The 16834-nt window shown below is 38.4% G+C and overlaps 1 protein-coding gene across 1 annotated transcript; it reads right to left on the bottom strand.

Annotated features, from left to right (window-relative positions):
- Positions 1-5945: 5945 nt before the first annotated feature.
- Positions 5946-6401, bottom strand: LOC123827793 (peptidyl-prolyl cis-trans isomerase A-like). The gene has a single exon (XM_045852265.1). It carries the CDS (start codon positions 6399-6401, stop codon positions 5946-5948), a length of 456 nt encoding a protein of 151 aa, XP_045708221.1.
- Positions 6402-16834: the final 10433 nt, after the last annotated feature.

A 16834-nucleotide genomic window follows, 5' to 3' on the forward strand; every position in this document is an offset into this window, starting at 1 on the left:
AAATGTTTTCAGAGAGCTATTTATATCTGCAAAGTGTAGCCTTGCTCAAACTGTCAGATAATCCTTACAAACTTTCAGAATTTATACTCTAAATGTCCTCTCACCATAGTTGCTTCACCACAATTTTTTATAAGCCTTATGCCAAACAGACATGATTTAGTGTGGCCAATTCTGCCCCCTTTAATTTGGTTACTTTTAATTTTCCTTCCTCTTTCATTAATTGGGTTGGGAAGCTATTGTACTGTACTAAGACAAACATAAACTTTGTGGTCAGACAGTTTGAGGTTTGAATCCCAGCTCTGCCCCTTAATAGCTGGGTAATGTTGGGGAGGTCCTTACTGTCCCCTGAGCCTTAGTTTTCAACTGGAAAATAAGAAAAGCTTTGGTGAGGATTTAACATGACATTGTATATAAAGCAGCTGAAACATAGAATGTTCCAAAAATAGTAGGTAAGGAAAGTAAAGGTAATGTTTTCATTGTTAATTCAAAAGAAAAAAATCACTGGAAAGAGAGTCTGCCTCTCTGGCTCCTATAGCATGGACTCTTGGGGTGTTTTATTATACCTTTAATGGCAGCATTTTTCATATATATTAATCAACAAGCATTACATATGAGGACAGTACAAGTATCTTCACTGGTCTGACTGGGGTCTTTGTAACAGTTGTTTTTCTCCACATTATAAGTGAACTCATATTTTTGTGGAAATAATTAAGTTTTTATATTGAACAAAAAATTTCTGCCCAGGTTGGTCCTTTGATCCATCAAAACAACACTAGCAGATTAATTGTCCTGAAACACAAAGTAGAGTGTAGCATTTCTCTACTCACTAGAGTCCACTGGCTCCCACTGCCTACAAACTTCATAACTTCCCAGTCTGGCAGTCAGGGCCATGTCTGGGACCATTATTGTTTTGTCTCATACTGCTTTATCCTAAGGGACCACTAAATGGATAACAGCAAAGTAGCTCCTTAGTTATTTCCAATAAACATGTGTTTTCCTAGAAAGTGCTTTGGAAGGGAAAGATAGAAGAGAGGAAGGAAAAATGGAGAATTTCTATGGGGTTTTCAGTATGTGTGCATGTGGGTATTTATGTATAAGCAAATGCATACACATGTGTGTGTATGAGTATGTGCACAACCAAGCCAACTTTTTTCATGCTCTAAGAAGGAGTTCTGCTGTGAAAAGATGGCTGAAAAAAAGCCACTTCTGTAATTAGTGCTGCTGCCAACTGAACTACCATTATTCCTTCAATTTGCTTCAATTTTTGTCTCATTCTTTGTGGAAAATGTTTCACATTCTGCCCTGTACCCATCCTCATCTCCACTTATGAAAACCCTACCCTGTCGACAGGGCCAGGTTCAATTTCTACTTTCATTTCACTCCTTCCCTCTCTTCTGAGGACTTTATGTACTGTACATACAGTATCAATCTCTTCTAACCCTGTATTTGAGTGGTTTGTGCTTCTTTTAAAAAATATTTTATTTATATATATTTTAGAGTGGGGGGAAGGGAGGGGAGATGGGAGAGAAACAAGTATGTGGTTGTCTCTCACATACTCCCTACTGCAGACCTGGCCTGCAACCCAGGCATGTGCCCTGACTGGGATTTGAACCAGCTACCTCTTGCTTCACAGGCTAGCACTCAATCCACTGAGCCACACCAGCCAAGGTTGCGCTTCTTTTCTGATAGCAGAACTGCCAAATACAATTGTTCGTGTTGTGCCTTACATAAAGGTGGCTGGCTGCAGGGGCAAATAGGAGCTGAAATCCACCTGACAATCACTGCTTGGAGGTAGCACCATTTCTAATTTACACAAAAAAACAGGGTGTGCCAGCAGCTCTGCTGGTGACATTAACATCTCCTTGAGGACAGGAACTAGATCATGAACACCTTGTGTCTTCCCAGCACTTCGACCAGGGTTTGCTGGAGGCCTTGTTGTAGGCATCAAATGTGAGCTCTCTCTCTCTGTCCACCACCCCCTCAGTCTCTCCATCTCCCCCTCCCTCTCTCTATTCCTTTAATGATTAATTTTATGTGTCAACTTGATGGGGATAAAGGATGCCCAGACAGCTGCCAAAACCGTATTTCCTAAGTTGTCTGTGAGGGTGTTTCCAGAAGAGATTAGAATTTAAATTGTGAAGATTAATAGACAGAAACCTCATTTACATTGGACTTGGGAGGGCCTGTAGGAGGAGCTCACACACCCTACCACTCATCACCAATTACCCCAAACAGGAAGAGACCTACTTTCCATCTTCAACAGCAAGGTGTTTTTCTACTCTACTACTCCAGCAGGAAGAAAATCTGCTCATCTTACAACCACTCAGCCAATGAAATAGTGTTATAACTCAGTCAATGAAAAGCCACTACACTTCAAACTTCCAGTTTTCTCTAATGGACTCTGTTTACAACAGTCCCTCTGAACTCCCTCTTTCCCGCATAAAAGAAGATTCTTCTTTTTTGTTCTCTGGACTTCCACATGATTCACCATGAGACCACTTATCCAGAATTGCAATTCTTTGTTGTTCCTGAATAAACCCATTTTGTTGGAAAAATATCTGGCTCTTTCTTTGTTTAAGACCAACAGAATCAGTAGACTGAGTAAAGATCAATTCATCATCCAATCCATTGAGGACCCCAATAGAACAAAAAAAAAAGCAGATAAAGGGTGAACTCTCTCTCTCTCTCTCTCTCTCTGTCTCTCTCTCGCTGAGGGGGGATGTCCACCTTCTCCTGTCCTCAGACATTGGAGCTCTTGGTCCTTGGGCCTTTGGATGTGAATTGTACTACAAAGTTTTCTCATTTTTCATCTTGCAGATGGCATAGCATATCTCAGCCTCCATAATCACATGAGCCAATTCCTATAATAAATCTTCTCTTATATATCTGTATGTATTTTATTGGTTCTGTTTCTCTGGATAATCCTAATACACTTTCTCACCCACTATATCCAATTACTCACCCTGTCTTGTTGATTCTACCTTTTAAATAATCTCTCTAATCCACTAAGCATTTCTATTTCTCTCTATTTTTCTGGCTGCCCCCCCTAAGGTACTGTCATCATCTTGCTTAGAATTCAATACAAATTCAATAGAAAAAGTTTCTCAGTCTCCTGTCTTGCTTCCTTTCTACATATCCTACATATTCTCACAGCTACCAGATAATCTAAAATATAAAAACGATTATGTCAAACCCAATTGCCATGCCTTTATGATCTATTTCTACTCCAGCTTTATCTCTCATTCTCCCACACCCACCCCTTCCCTACCCTGCATTGCCTAATCGTTCCATTCCTCAAGGACCTTATTTTCTCATTTGTCAATATTTTCCTTTCTGTCTAGAATTTCTTGCTGCTAGCTCCTGTCTTTAACTGGATAACTCCTATTCATTTTTCATCTCTCTCTCTCTCTCTCTCTCTCAAACACACACACACACACACACACACACACACACACACACACACACACACAGTACTTTCCTTATTACACTGTGTTACAATTGTCCACTTATGTCTCAGTCTTCTCCACCAGACTGTGTGCTCTCAGAGGGAAGAAAGCATGTCTGTCTTATTCATGGTTATTTCCCTCTCCTATCTCCTCCCACTGTACCTGTACACAGCAGGAGCCCATTACTGTTTGTTGAGTGAATATTTGAACTCCAGAGATTCATTAGCTCTCATTCAAGGAGAACTTTTGAACACATAACTGTATGGTGCCCGTGGTAATTTTAACTTTCTAATAAGGAAGAATTGGCTGTGTTTCAGCAGCAATGAGTATAATGATGAATACCTGGCTGTACCAATTCAGATATGCAGATCAAAATGAAGACTGTGTGTTTCAGGGGGAAAAAGCTAGCCCTGACTGGTGTAGCTCAGTGGGTTGGGCATCATACAACAAACTGAAAGGTCTTTGGTTCAATTCCCGGTCAGGACACATACTTGGGTTGAGGGCCAGGTTCCTGGTTGGGGGCATGTAAAAGGCCACTGATCGGTGTTTCTCTCCCTCTCATTCTCCCTCCTTTCCCCGACTCTAAAAATAAATAAAAAATAAAATCTCAAAAAACAAACAAAACATCCCTGCACTGTTTGAATTTAGACAGGGCATCTACAAATTCCCTCTCACTTCAGCATTCCTTTAACTGTTATTTTTTTAGTGGCTATGTTGTTTTTTTTTTTTCCTGCTTTAGTGGTGGTTATTTTTCCCCATGGTTTAAAATTATTTCAGCTAAAGTAGTATTTATGAAAATCTCCAACTAGATGTGTTCTCTCCATAATCTGAGCTCTTCCACAGTCTCTAAAATTGTTCTCATAGTGATACCTAGTGTTGTAATTATGTGGTTACACACATAAAGCTTCTTGAGGACAGGGACTGCCTTTCATTTTTATATCCCAAGCTCCTAGCAAAATGCTTAAGATGTAGTAATATCTAGGGCATATTGTTAAATGAACAGGTGCAATAGATTAAAGGATTAATCTTGAGAATAGAAAGTTATTTGTAGCTCAGACATAGACCAGGACTAAACAACCTCTAATGCATTATACAGGATGCAGCTCTAGTCTGCTATTCCCATCAGTCACTTTTCTCTAAGTGTATATAATCCATTTTTTTCTCTAATTGGAACTTAACAACACCAAAAGAAATGAATATAGATAAATTGTACTTCATTAAAATTAAAAACTATCCTACAAATATCAAAATCAAGAAAGTGAGATTACAATCCATAAAATGGGAGAAAATATTTGTAAATCATTTATCTGATAAGGATTGAGCATTCAGAATATATAAACAATGCTTACAATGCAACAATAAAAAGACAACCTACCCAATTAATACATGGGCAAAAGATCTGAATGCATATCTCTCCAAAGATGTACCAACAGGTACCCAAAGATGGCCAACAGGCACCCAGAAAGATGTACAACATTATTAGCCACTAGGAAAATGCAAGTCAAAACCACAATAAGATACCACTTCTCACCTACTAGAATGACAATAATAATAATATAAATATAATAAATGTTGGTGACAATGTAGAAAAACTGGAACCTTCTCATGTTGCTGGTGTAAATGGAAAATGGTGCAGCTCTTTGGGAAAACAGCCTGGAAGTTCCTTAAACAATTATACATTGAGTTATGACCCACAAATTCCATTTCTAGGTACATATCCAAGAGAAATGAAAACATTCACACAAAATTCATGTGAATGATTATAGGAACATTATTTATATTAGCTAAAAAGTGGAAACAATCCACAATATGTAAGTACATTATGGTGGCATATCACACTTGCTTACCTATTTTTCTATTTAGGAGGATGAGCTTTGACTGTTTATTATAATAATAATTGTTTATTATAATATAATAGTTTATGGATAGCCATATGTTTATTTATTAAAATTAATTCTATTACTGAATATTAATGTGTCATTAGCATTTAAAAACCAAATATAGTTTTGATAATTGTTTAAAATATTTTAATTTAATTTTAATTAAAAAATTTTTAAAATAAATTTTATTGATTATGCTATTACAGTTGTCCAGTTTTCCCATTTGCTTCTCTCCACCTGATACCCCCATTCCCTCCAGCAATAACCTCTTAGTTCATTTTCATGGGTCATGCATATAAGTTCTTTAACTTCCCCCTTTTCTATACTGTTCTTAACACCCCCTGTCTACTCTGTATCTACCAATTTGGACTTCTTTTGTTGTTGTTTAGTTTTTATTTCATAATCATAAACTTAACTCTGCAAACCAACTAGATTTGGAAGGGGTAAGGAAAACACGGAACCCAATGAACTGCAGTGAGAGCACAAAGATTATGGAACATTCTAAGCAGACGGGGGTGAAGGGGTGCTCTCCTGAGCTACAGTAGGAATGGTCTGGTGGTTAAGATAAGACACAAGTAAAATTTATTAGAGTTGTCCACAGTCAGTGATGGTGATCATCTTACTGGTGTTGCCATTTGTGGAACACTATGGGTCCACGAGTTACCACCAGGTGAAAGATACCCATGCCATCTTTCACCTGGCCGAACACCACATGCTTGCTGTTCAGCCACTCGGTCTTGGAAGTGCAGATGAAAACCTGGGAACCATTTGTGTTGGGTCCAGCATTTGCCATGAACAAGATGCCAGGACCTGTGTGCTTCAGGACAAAATTCTCATCATCAAATTTCTCCCCATAGATGGACTTGCCACCTGTGCTGTTGTGGTGTGTGAAGTCACCACCCTGGCACGTAAATCCCGAAATAATTCTGTGAAAGCAGGAGCCTTTATAACCACATCCTTTCTCCCCAGTGCTCAGAGCACAAAAGTTTTTTGCTGTCTTTGGAACTTTGTCTGCAAACAGCTTGAAGGAGATGCTGCCCAAAGGCTCGACGTCAGCAGTGATGTTGAAGAACATGGTGGGGTTGACTATGGCTGGGCATGGGAAGGTGCAAGATTGTGGCATCTGCAAGGCCTCAATTTGTGCTTTTTAATCCCTGTATCTTTTCCCCCACTCGCTCCTTCTCCCTCCCAATTGATAACCTTCCAAATGATCTTCATATCTATGATTCTCTTTTTGTTCTGCTTGTTTGCTTAGTTTGTTTTTTAGATTCAATTGTTGATAATTGTGAATTTATTGCCATTTTAATGTTCATAGTTTTGATCTTCTTTTTCTTAAATAGGATCTTCTTTTTCTTTAACATTTCATGTAATAATGGCTTGGTGATGAGTTATTTTAGCTTTACCTTGTCTGGGAAGCTCTTTATCTGCCCTTCCATTCTAAATGATAGCTTTGCTGCATAGAGTAATCTAGGTTGTAGGTCCTTGCTTTTCATCACTTCGAATACCTCTTACCAATCCCTTCTAGCCTGCAAAGTTTCTTTTGAAAAATCAGCTGTTAGTCTTATGGGAACTCCTTTGTAGGTAATTACCTGATTTCCTCTTGCTGCTTTAAGATTCTCTCTCTTTAACCTTTGGCATTTTAATTATGATGCATCTTGATGTGGACCTCCTTGCATCCAATGTATTTGGACTCTCTGTGCTTCCTGGACTTGTATGTCTATTTCCTTCACCAAACTAGGGAAGTTTCCTTTCATTATTTTTTCAAATAAGTTTTCAATTTCTTACTCTTTCTCTTCTGACACCCCTATGATTCAAATGTTGGTACATTTAAAGTTGTCCCAGGGGTTCCTTACCTTATCCTCATTTTTTTGGATTCTTTTTCTTCTTGCTGTTCTGATTTAATATTTTTTCTTCCTGATGTTCCAAATCATTGATTTCATTCTCAGCTTCATCCACTCCACTGTAATTTTTTCTTTAGTTCACTTAGTGTAAACTTTATTTCTGCCTGGGTCTATTTTATGCTGTTGACATACCTAATGAGTTCTTTGAGCATCCTAATAATCAGTGTTTTGAACTCTTCATCTGATAGATTGCTTATCACCATTTTGTTTGGTTCTTTTTCTGGAGATTTGATCTGTTCTTTCATTTGAGCCATGTTTCTTTGTCTCCACATTTTGGCAGCCTCCCTGTGTTTGTTTCTATGTATCAGGTAGAGCTGCTTTGACTCCTTTTCTCAGTAGCATGGCCTAATGTAGAAAAGCACACCCATAAGTAGAAAGGGGTGGGGAGCCTAAGGTAGTCACCTTGGTGGGATAACCACTGTGAACCAGGTTGATGGAATCTCAGATATGTTGCTCTTTGTTAGTGAGGGCTCATAAAAGGGACAATGGCTGCTGCCTGTACTTTGGAGTTTTGTCCAGGAGGAAGCTTTGCCCTTGCACTTGTCCTGATGCCAGAAACTTCAGTTATGCCACTATTGCCTTTTAAGCTGCTGCCCCAGTGCTGGTGCCCAGAGAGAGTGAGTCTGCATAAGTCATAGTCTGTTGAGGATGCTTTAAGAGGAGATACCTGTGAATCTTGCAGTTTCTTCCACTGCCCACACTCGCACTGGTTTTTGCAGCCAGAAGTTATGGGGACTTATCTCCCTGGCACTGGAACCCTGGTCTGGGTGGTCTGGTATGGAGCTGGATCCCTCACTCCCTAGATATCCTTCTTATTTTTATGCACCACATGTAGGTGTAGGACTGCTCATTCCATGCCTCTGCCTCTCTGTGTCTCTGCATCTCCTCCCCTCCTATCTGTTTGAATAAATGTGACTTCTTTAATTCCTTGGTTGCCAGGCTTCTGTACAGCTCGATCTTCTCACAGTCCTGGGTGATAGCTGTTTTGTAGTTTAGTTGTAATTTTTGCTGTAGTTGTGTGAGGAAGCAAGCATGTTTACCTACACCTCCATTTTGACTAGAATTGTTTAAAAATCTTAAAGAATGAGTCTATAGTAATTGTATTCTCCAGAAGAATTTTTTCTAGCAATTTGTCAAAATCTATAAAATTTCTCTCAGTGGCTTTTATTTGTACTGTATTAAACTTATGTGTAAACCTAGCTACATTTATAGTATTTGATATCTCAAGTATTTTTTCTTCTCAGTAAATAGCATGCATGTCTTCCTGTGCTTTTTCCAGTGATATTTTATAATTTTCTTTCAATATTTTTCTCTCAAATTGAGTGAATAACCAAGTATTTAATATTTTGTCATTATTGTAAATCTCTTTTTTTTTGTTATATTGTTTAGCTTTGTGTCACTTATTAGTGATATAACTGAGTTTTGTCAGTTATATTACTTTGTTCAACATATTAATTTTTATGAATTGTATATTGATGACAGACTTCTTTATATAATCCTGTCATTTTAGAGAAGTGGTATTTCTATTTCTTCTGTATATTTATAACTAATTTCTTTTTCTTCTTCAATCTCATTTTACCATAATTTTAATTTAGCCTGATGAGAGACATTGTGTCATATTTGTGTTTTAAATAGGGTGTCTCCAATGCCTCTGGCTCTTGATTTTAGGTTTGTATAATGATTCTGTTAAGAAAGGAAATTTCCCATGCCTTTTTATTTTGTTTAACCAATGGAAGGTTTCAATTTTAAGAAATGTTTTCTTACCATCTTTTGAAATATTAGGCCTCAGCTCAAAGATCCCCAGACAGGCCTTTCTTGATACCCTTATCTAATGTGACCACTCACCTATGGTCACACTCTAATATATAGCTGTCTTATAGTCTTCAGAGCACTTGTCATCATATGAGCCTATTCTAGTGAGTTATTGCCTTACTTACCTTTCTCCCCCATGAGAATGGAAGCTGTGAGAAAGCGAAGTTTTTTGTCCATCTTGTTCACTGTTGTATCCCCAGTGCTTAGAAGAGTGCCCGATACATACTAGGCACTCAATTTATATTTTATGAGGACATAAATAGATATAATTTTTAGAGTTTATCCATTAAGGTGATATCTTATGTTGAAAGTATTTTTAAGGTCATAACATTTTTATACCTAGCTCACAGCTGTTTTGTTGTATTGTATTCTTTTTGTTACCATATTTTTTAGAATGTTTTTGTGCCCATATTCATAAAACTAACTTATCATTTTATTTCTTGGTAGTGTTGTTTTTAAGCATTTATATAAAAATATATTTGCTTCATAAAACAAATTTGGTAGTATATCCCAGGGGTGTCAAACTCATTTTCACCAGGGGCTACATCAGCCTCACAGTTGCCTTCAAAGGGCCGAATGTAATTTTAGGACTATATAAATGTAGCTACTCCTTAACAGTTAAGGAAGAACTTGGCACTGCCATCAGATAGAAACAAAGTACTAGGCCAGATAAAACAAGATGAAGGGCTGGATTTGGCCCATGGGCCTTGTGTTTGCCACCTGTGGTATATCCTTTTCTGTATTTTTGGACAGATTGCTTAATTAGAAGATTGTTTCTTGGCAAAATTCTCCAGTGAACCAATCAGAGCCAGAAATTTGATTTTATATTATTTTATTTATATTTATTCTTTCTTTCAGCTTTATTGAAGTATAATTGAGCATATTATTTTAATATGCATTTATATTGTTTTCTCTGTGAATAGTCCATTAAAACTAACTTTCCTGCATATAGCTGGTATTATATATATCTGTATGAATAGAAATTCATTAATAGCCACTCAATTATCTGTTTCATTAGCATGTAACTGAAAAAAATAACTCATTCAATTGAAACATTCATTCATTCAACAAAATAATTGTTGAATCATTGCTCCTAAGTGCTGATGGAACAGAAATGAGTCATGCACAGTCTCCATTCTCATGGACTCCATAGTCATGTTGCAGAAGGTGCAGGTTAGTCTCTGTTTGTGGCTGTCTCAGTCCCACTCCATTCATACTCTGCCCTTCTCTGCACTGCTCTGTGCCTTGGGACGTTGACTCCATGGACTCAGTTACCAAGGCTCACCTGCCCTCTGGCTTCAGGTAAGATTTCATCTTTGGAAGGAATAACAGCAAATAAGAAGTCCTGAGGTATGAGAGATTAGTGTATTTATTCCCCTGGCTTCTGCACCCCAGGCTGTGTTTGGTGGTGGCTTCATTCTCCTACCTATTATCACAGCTCTTGTCAGGCAGCCCTTGTCTCACAGCCCCAGTTCTTGCCACGCTCCCCTAACACCATTCCTGCTCCTTGCCCTTTAGTCCTGGGAAGATATTGACTTGTTGCTGTTGGTAGCCCCAGGGTGCTTCAGCCTCCCTTGTTGGTTCCCTTAATTCTGCGAGTATTATTACAAATAGCCCCTGTATTAGTCTCTTCAATAAGACCTTTTGGAGTGTGTCATCTGTTTCCCAACAGCAGCATGGTTAATACAATAAGACAGACATATAAATATATGATTAAAATATAGTAAAATAAATGTTTTCATAGAGATATATACAGGGTGCTACAGAAACAGAGAAGGGCACACAACCATAAATGTTTTGAATTTCTCTTCTATTTGTTATTAAAACACTTCTGGTCTTATGTATGATAAAGAGTTGAATAATTTGTCAAAAAACCCACTTTTTTCATCTATGATTTATTGTTTATTTTGTGTTTTTTCTTTTTTTGTAAGTCATTTGGCCAAAAACTCTATTAATAGTTCAATGAAACAGCTATTAGTTTGTTCACCAAATGTCCCTTTGTATCTTTTCTATTTTTATGACTTTTATTTGGCTTTTCTATTTCTATATTTTGGGGGTTGCTTTCCCTTTAAAGGAATTCAGAGATTTTTATTATATTTCTCTTAATCTCTGTTTCTTATGTATTAATATAGACATTTACAGTGATAAGTTCTTTATTCCATACACTGGCAGCATTATCAAATTATTTCTTTATATTTTCATTATATTTATTTATTTTAAAAATTTATTTTATTGACTTTATTGGGATGACATTGATTAATAAAATTTATGGGTTTCAGCCATACAATTTCATAATACATCATTGATGCATTGTATTGTGTGTTTACCACCCCGAGTCAAGTCTTCTTCTATCACCATTTATCCCCCTTAACCTCTTCTACCTCCCCTAACCTCCCTTCCTTGTCATTTTCATATTGCATTTCCTCCTTCACCTGGGAGTAACTTCAGAGAGTTTTTGACATTCTATATTGTTGTTTATTATTTACTTCCATTCTTACTATATATATTGTAATGTTATTTTGTTATAGTCTGAGAATGTGCTACATAGATTTTTTATATTTAAAAAAGTATTTTCTGCATTTTCTGTTTATGACCAATTTTTGTGATATTTCTGTATTAACTACAATTAAAGTGTCTTTTATGCCCTGACCACAAAGTTGTCTCCATGTGGTAATGTTGTCCAGGCCAGGGTGATTCTTTTAAAAAGCTATACCAGCCCCCGCTTTCTTTACCAGGTGCCACCACCTAAGGGACTTCCTTGGAGCATACCCTCTTTTTTTTTAAACCAAAATCTGAACAACTAATCTGACTCAACCTCAAACCTTGTCCTGTTTTGTTTTCTGGCAGCAGTGAATGGGGGAGTTGCTTGTTTGCTTATTTGTTTGTACTCTTTTAGCCATTGATTTTGTTTTTCCTTTTCTATTATGATGTCTTTGTCTGGTCCTTTGGAATTAAAGAAGAAATGAGTGTGCTTTTCTTCCCTTTGACAACTTTATTTGCTCTTCTCACTCTTCTTCAAATTAAGGCCATTTTAGGTAATGTGTCTCCTAGTTTCATCTGACCTTTAGCCTTGTAATGAACTCATGGACAAATGCTGCCTTATTTTCTATGTTTGATTTTAATTATTTGTTCTTTGCCTCTCTGTAACAGAGGTGGAGAGTTCCTTGGTCAAGAATAATCTTAGCAATCCAAGGTGGCAGCAGAATATGTAGAAGTTACGCTCACTTCCTTCCAGGACCAAACTTGAAGTGCAACTAAAATATACAGCAATCAACCTGAATAACTAACTGAAGAGTAGCCAAACAGAAGTGTTATAACCAAGGATTTACAGAAGAACACACACTGAGACTGATAAAAAGCACGGAGATGGAAAACGGCCTGGTCCCATTCCCACCGGTGGCAGTTGAGATTCCAAAGGGATATCTCAGGTGCAAATGTTCCCCGTGAAAAGCATGGGATCTCAATCCCATGCTGAGCTCCCTGGCCCAGAGCACCAGAGCCAACAAGAGGTGCCCACATAACATCTGGCTGTGAAAATCAGCAGGGCTTCTGTCTGCAAGGGAGAAACAGGAGTTTGCTAGAGATCCAGGAGACCTCTTAAAGAGCCAAGGTACAAAATGTCATTTGTAACCACTTATCTTGGGCTTTGGCAAAGGGGGACAGAGTGGAAGAGTGTTTTGTGAGGAGAGACTGGGGTTTGTGGCTCCCAGAAGAGAGCTAATGAGACATCCACCAGTGTCCTGCTGTGTCATTCTCCCACAACTCAGATGTTATCTTTTTTGAGCTGAGCACTCCCCTCCATATAGCATCAGCTTGAGGGAATACAATAACTCCACCCTCTAGATTTCCCTGTAGTCCCACCCTGCAGAGCTCATGCCCTGTGCAGGAGTCAGCTTCCTGGGCCAGGGTTGTAGAGGTATGAGTGGACACAGAATATGTAAGTGAATGAGTTGTGTGGCTCTGGGGTGTGGGCATGACCCTACTTTATCCTGAGCATGACCAGGGCCTCACCCTTACAGAGATCCACTAGACTTCCCTTTTGGATTTTTGGTGGCCCCATCCTCTGGACTCTTAGGAGTCCCCCTCACAATTCCTGGAAGCTCTGCCCTGCTGGCCTCTAGCTCTCCAGGAGGTATGGGCAGAATTGAGGCTAGACTGAATGGTGTAGCACTAGGAAAAGGGCCATTTTTCTCTCATACACTTGACCAGTGCAGAGCCGTTCCTTCACATGGCCAAATTTTGGTCTGTTTGGGCCTGATAAACTTGGATGGCCTCACCCAGTCAACTCCCTGAGACTCTGTGCCACTACAAAGGTCTGTGGACAGCCGGTGCATAGCACCCAGCCTTAGTGTATACTGGCACTTTTTCTGAGTGGCCTCTGACCCAGCTCTGGTACCAAGATCTAAACTGTATCAATCTAGTGAACACCATTCTACCTTGCCTGGTAACTCACTGAGAACCTACCTCATACAACTTGAATCCTGCCAGAGGCTCTTTCAGTGACTGAGCATAATAGGCAACCAGCAGGTAGAGGCAGATCTCAGTGTCCTTTGGGCCTTTTGCTGACTTGCCACCAGGCTCAGTGCTGGTGGAAGCTGACCTTGGTAAAATATTAATAAAATATTAAGAACAACTACATGAGAATAAATTGGACAATCTAGAAAAAAATGATAAATTCCTAGAAACAAAATCTGCCAAAATTGAAGTAAGAAGAAAAAGAAAATATGAACAGATAAATTACAATGAATGAAATTGAAGCAGTAATTAAAAAAACTCTCAACAAACAATATTCCTGGACTGAATGGCATTACAAGGGAATTTTACCAAACATTCAATGAACTAACACCTATCCTTCTCAAACTATTTCAGAAATTCAAGAGAAAGGAAGGCTCTTAAACTCATGTTACGAAGGCAGCATTATGCTAATTCTAAACTAGATAAAAACAGTCAAAGAAAGAAAATTATAGGTTAATATTTCTGATGAGCATAGATGCAAAAATTCGCAAGTAAATATCAGCAATCTTAATCCAAGAAATTTCTGGTCAAGATGGCAGCACAGGTAAACATGGCTCACCTCTTCATACAACCACATCAAAATTACAACTAAAATATAAAACAGCTATCACTAAGAACAATTAGAATTAGAGTTGAATAGAAGTCTGACAACTACAGAATTAAAGAAACCACATCCATCTAGACTGGTAAGAGGGGTAGAGATGAGGGATGGACTAGTCCCACATCCACATATGGAAGATAAAAAAATTGGGAGGGATATTTCAAGAATGAGGAATTCTATCCACACATCAGTTACAGGGTTCTAGTGCTAGGAAGACAAGTCTCCATTACTTCTGGCTGAAAAAACCAGTGGGGATTGAATCAGTGGAAGAAACTTCTGGAGTCCCAAGCAGTTCTCCTTGAAGAACCTATTCACAGATTTACTCAGACTCACTTCCTCTGAGCTGCAGCACTCGGGTAGCAGTTTGAAAGGCACCACAGGCATACAGGGAGAACTGAAGTATCTGGCATCACGGCAGGAGCTGGGGACCAGCTTTCTCCCAACTAAAGGAGGGAAGAGGCCATTATTGATTTTCTGAGCTCTCCCCCACACAGAGCCACAGAACCTGCAGGTGGGATCCATATCTGAGACTCCATCAACCTGTCTAACACCGTTTGCCCTGCCTCCCTGCCATGGAGATCCTCAGACTCAATTTATGGGTCCATTTGAAGTGTGAACAGTGGCTTTTCCATATGAATGTCTTGTCTTGGCTCATGATTCACAACTTCTCAAATCCTATCAAACTAGCAACAGCCAGTCAGTAAGCCCCCAGGCCCCATACTTCTTGCTAAGTGGCCCCTGGCCTGGCACTAGCAGCAGCCAGCCTAGGTTCACAGCTTGGCTTCTCCTGGGAATCTTCAAGGCCAGAACAAGTAGCAGCCAGATTTATAATGAACTATCAGAAAGGGAAATTAAGAAAGTATTCACATTTATAATTGCATCAAAAATACCTTGAAATAAATTTAACCAAGGAGGTAACAGAATTGTACTCAGGATATTATAGGACTCTGAAGAAAGAAATTGAAAAAAATACAAATGAATGGCAGCATATAGCATGCTAATGGATAGCAAGAATTGTTAAAATATCCATACCACCCAGAGCAATCTATAGATTTAATGCAATTCCTATCAAAATACCAATGGTACATTTCATAGAACTATAATAAATAATCCAAAAATTTATATGGAACCACACAATGCTCAGAATAGCCACACCAATCTTGAGAAAGAAGAACTTAGTTTCAGGAATCACACTACCTGATATCAAACTATGCTACAAGGGTGCAATAATCAAAACAACATGGTACTGGCATAAAAACAGACATATAGATAAATGGAACAGAATAGAGAGCCCAGAAATAAATTCACACCAATATGGTCATTTTATATTTTACAGAGGAGGCAAGAACATACAATGGGTTAAAGACATTCTACTCAATAAATGGTGATGGAAAAATTAGATAGATACATGCAAAAAATAAAATTAGACAACCTTTTTACACCACATACAAGAATAAACTGAAAATGGATTATAGGCTTAAAAGTAAGATTCAATACCATAAAAATGCTAGAAGACAACAGAAGCAAAAAGTGTCATATGTTTCTTTTAGTATTTTTTTTTCTGAAATACCTCCTTGGGCAAGGGAAACAGAAGAAAAATAAACAAATGGGACTACATGAAACTAAAAAGTTTTTGCACAGCAAAGTAAACCATCAACAAAATGAAAAGACAACCCAATGAATGGGAGAACATATTCACTGGTGATACATATGATAAAGGGTTTATATCCAAATTTTATAAAGAACTCATACAACTCAACACCAAAAAACCCAAACAATCCAATGAAAAAAGTGGATAAAGGACCTAAATAGACACTTCTCCAAAAAGGACATACAGATGGTCAATAGGCATATGAAAAGGTGCTCAACATCACTAATCATCAAATCAAAACGACAATGAAATATCATCTTACACCTATCAGAATGACTACCATCAATAAATCAACAAACAAGTGTTGGAGAGGATGTGGATAAAAAGGAACCCTAGTGTACCCTTGGTGGAAATGCAGACTGGTGCAGTCATTGTGTAAAATATAATGGAGGGTCCTCAAAAGATTTAAAATGAACTTGCTTTATGACCCAGTGATTTCACTTCTGGGTATACATCTGAAGAAACTCAAAATATTCATTTGAAAGAATATGTGCAGCCCTTTGTTCATTGCAGCATTATTTACAATAGCCAAGGTATGGAAGCATCCTAAGTGCTCATCAATAGACGATGGAATAAAAAGTAGTGGACATGACCTGGGAGCCAGAGCTAGGAGCTGCAAGAAAGGAGAAACTGAGAAGTGGAGTGGCGCAGGTGCCCCATGGCCCCCCTACTGTGGGAGCTGGTGAGTGGGGTGCCAATGAGATGGCTCGCTCGCACAGCAGAGGAGCTGCAACATTCTTAAAATGGCAAAAGTATATGAATTCAAGACAGACTGTTGGTTGCCAGGGTTAAGGAGTATTAATTAAAAGTGAGAGGGAAATGAGTGTGGCCATTTAAAAAGGGGGGATAAGATCAGGGAGGGACCTGCGTCATGATGCTCTGTACCTTTACCGTCTCAATGTCCCTATCCTGGCTGTCACATTTTATCAATACTAGCATTTTGCAAAATAGTTACCACTAAAGAAACTGGGTAAGTGGGCTCTTTCTGTATGATTTCTTTCAACTGTCTGTGATTCAACTGAGATGTC

The sequence above is a fragment of the Phyllostomus hastatus genome, unplaced genomic scaffold, assembly GCF_019186645.2.
Source record: "Phyllostomus hastatus isolate PE091 unplaced genomic scaffold, TTU_PhHast_1.1 phas_contig_90, whole genome shotgun sequence".
NCBI classification, from domain to species: domain Eukaryota; kingdom Metazoa; phylum Chordata; class Mammalia; order Chiroptera; family Phyllostomidae; genus Phyllostomus; species Phyllostomus hastatus.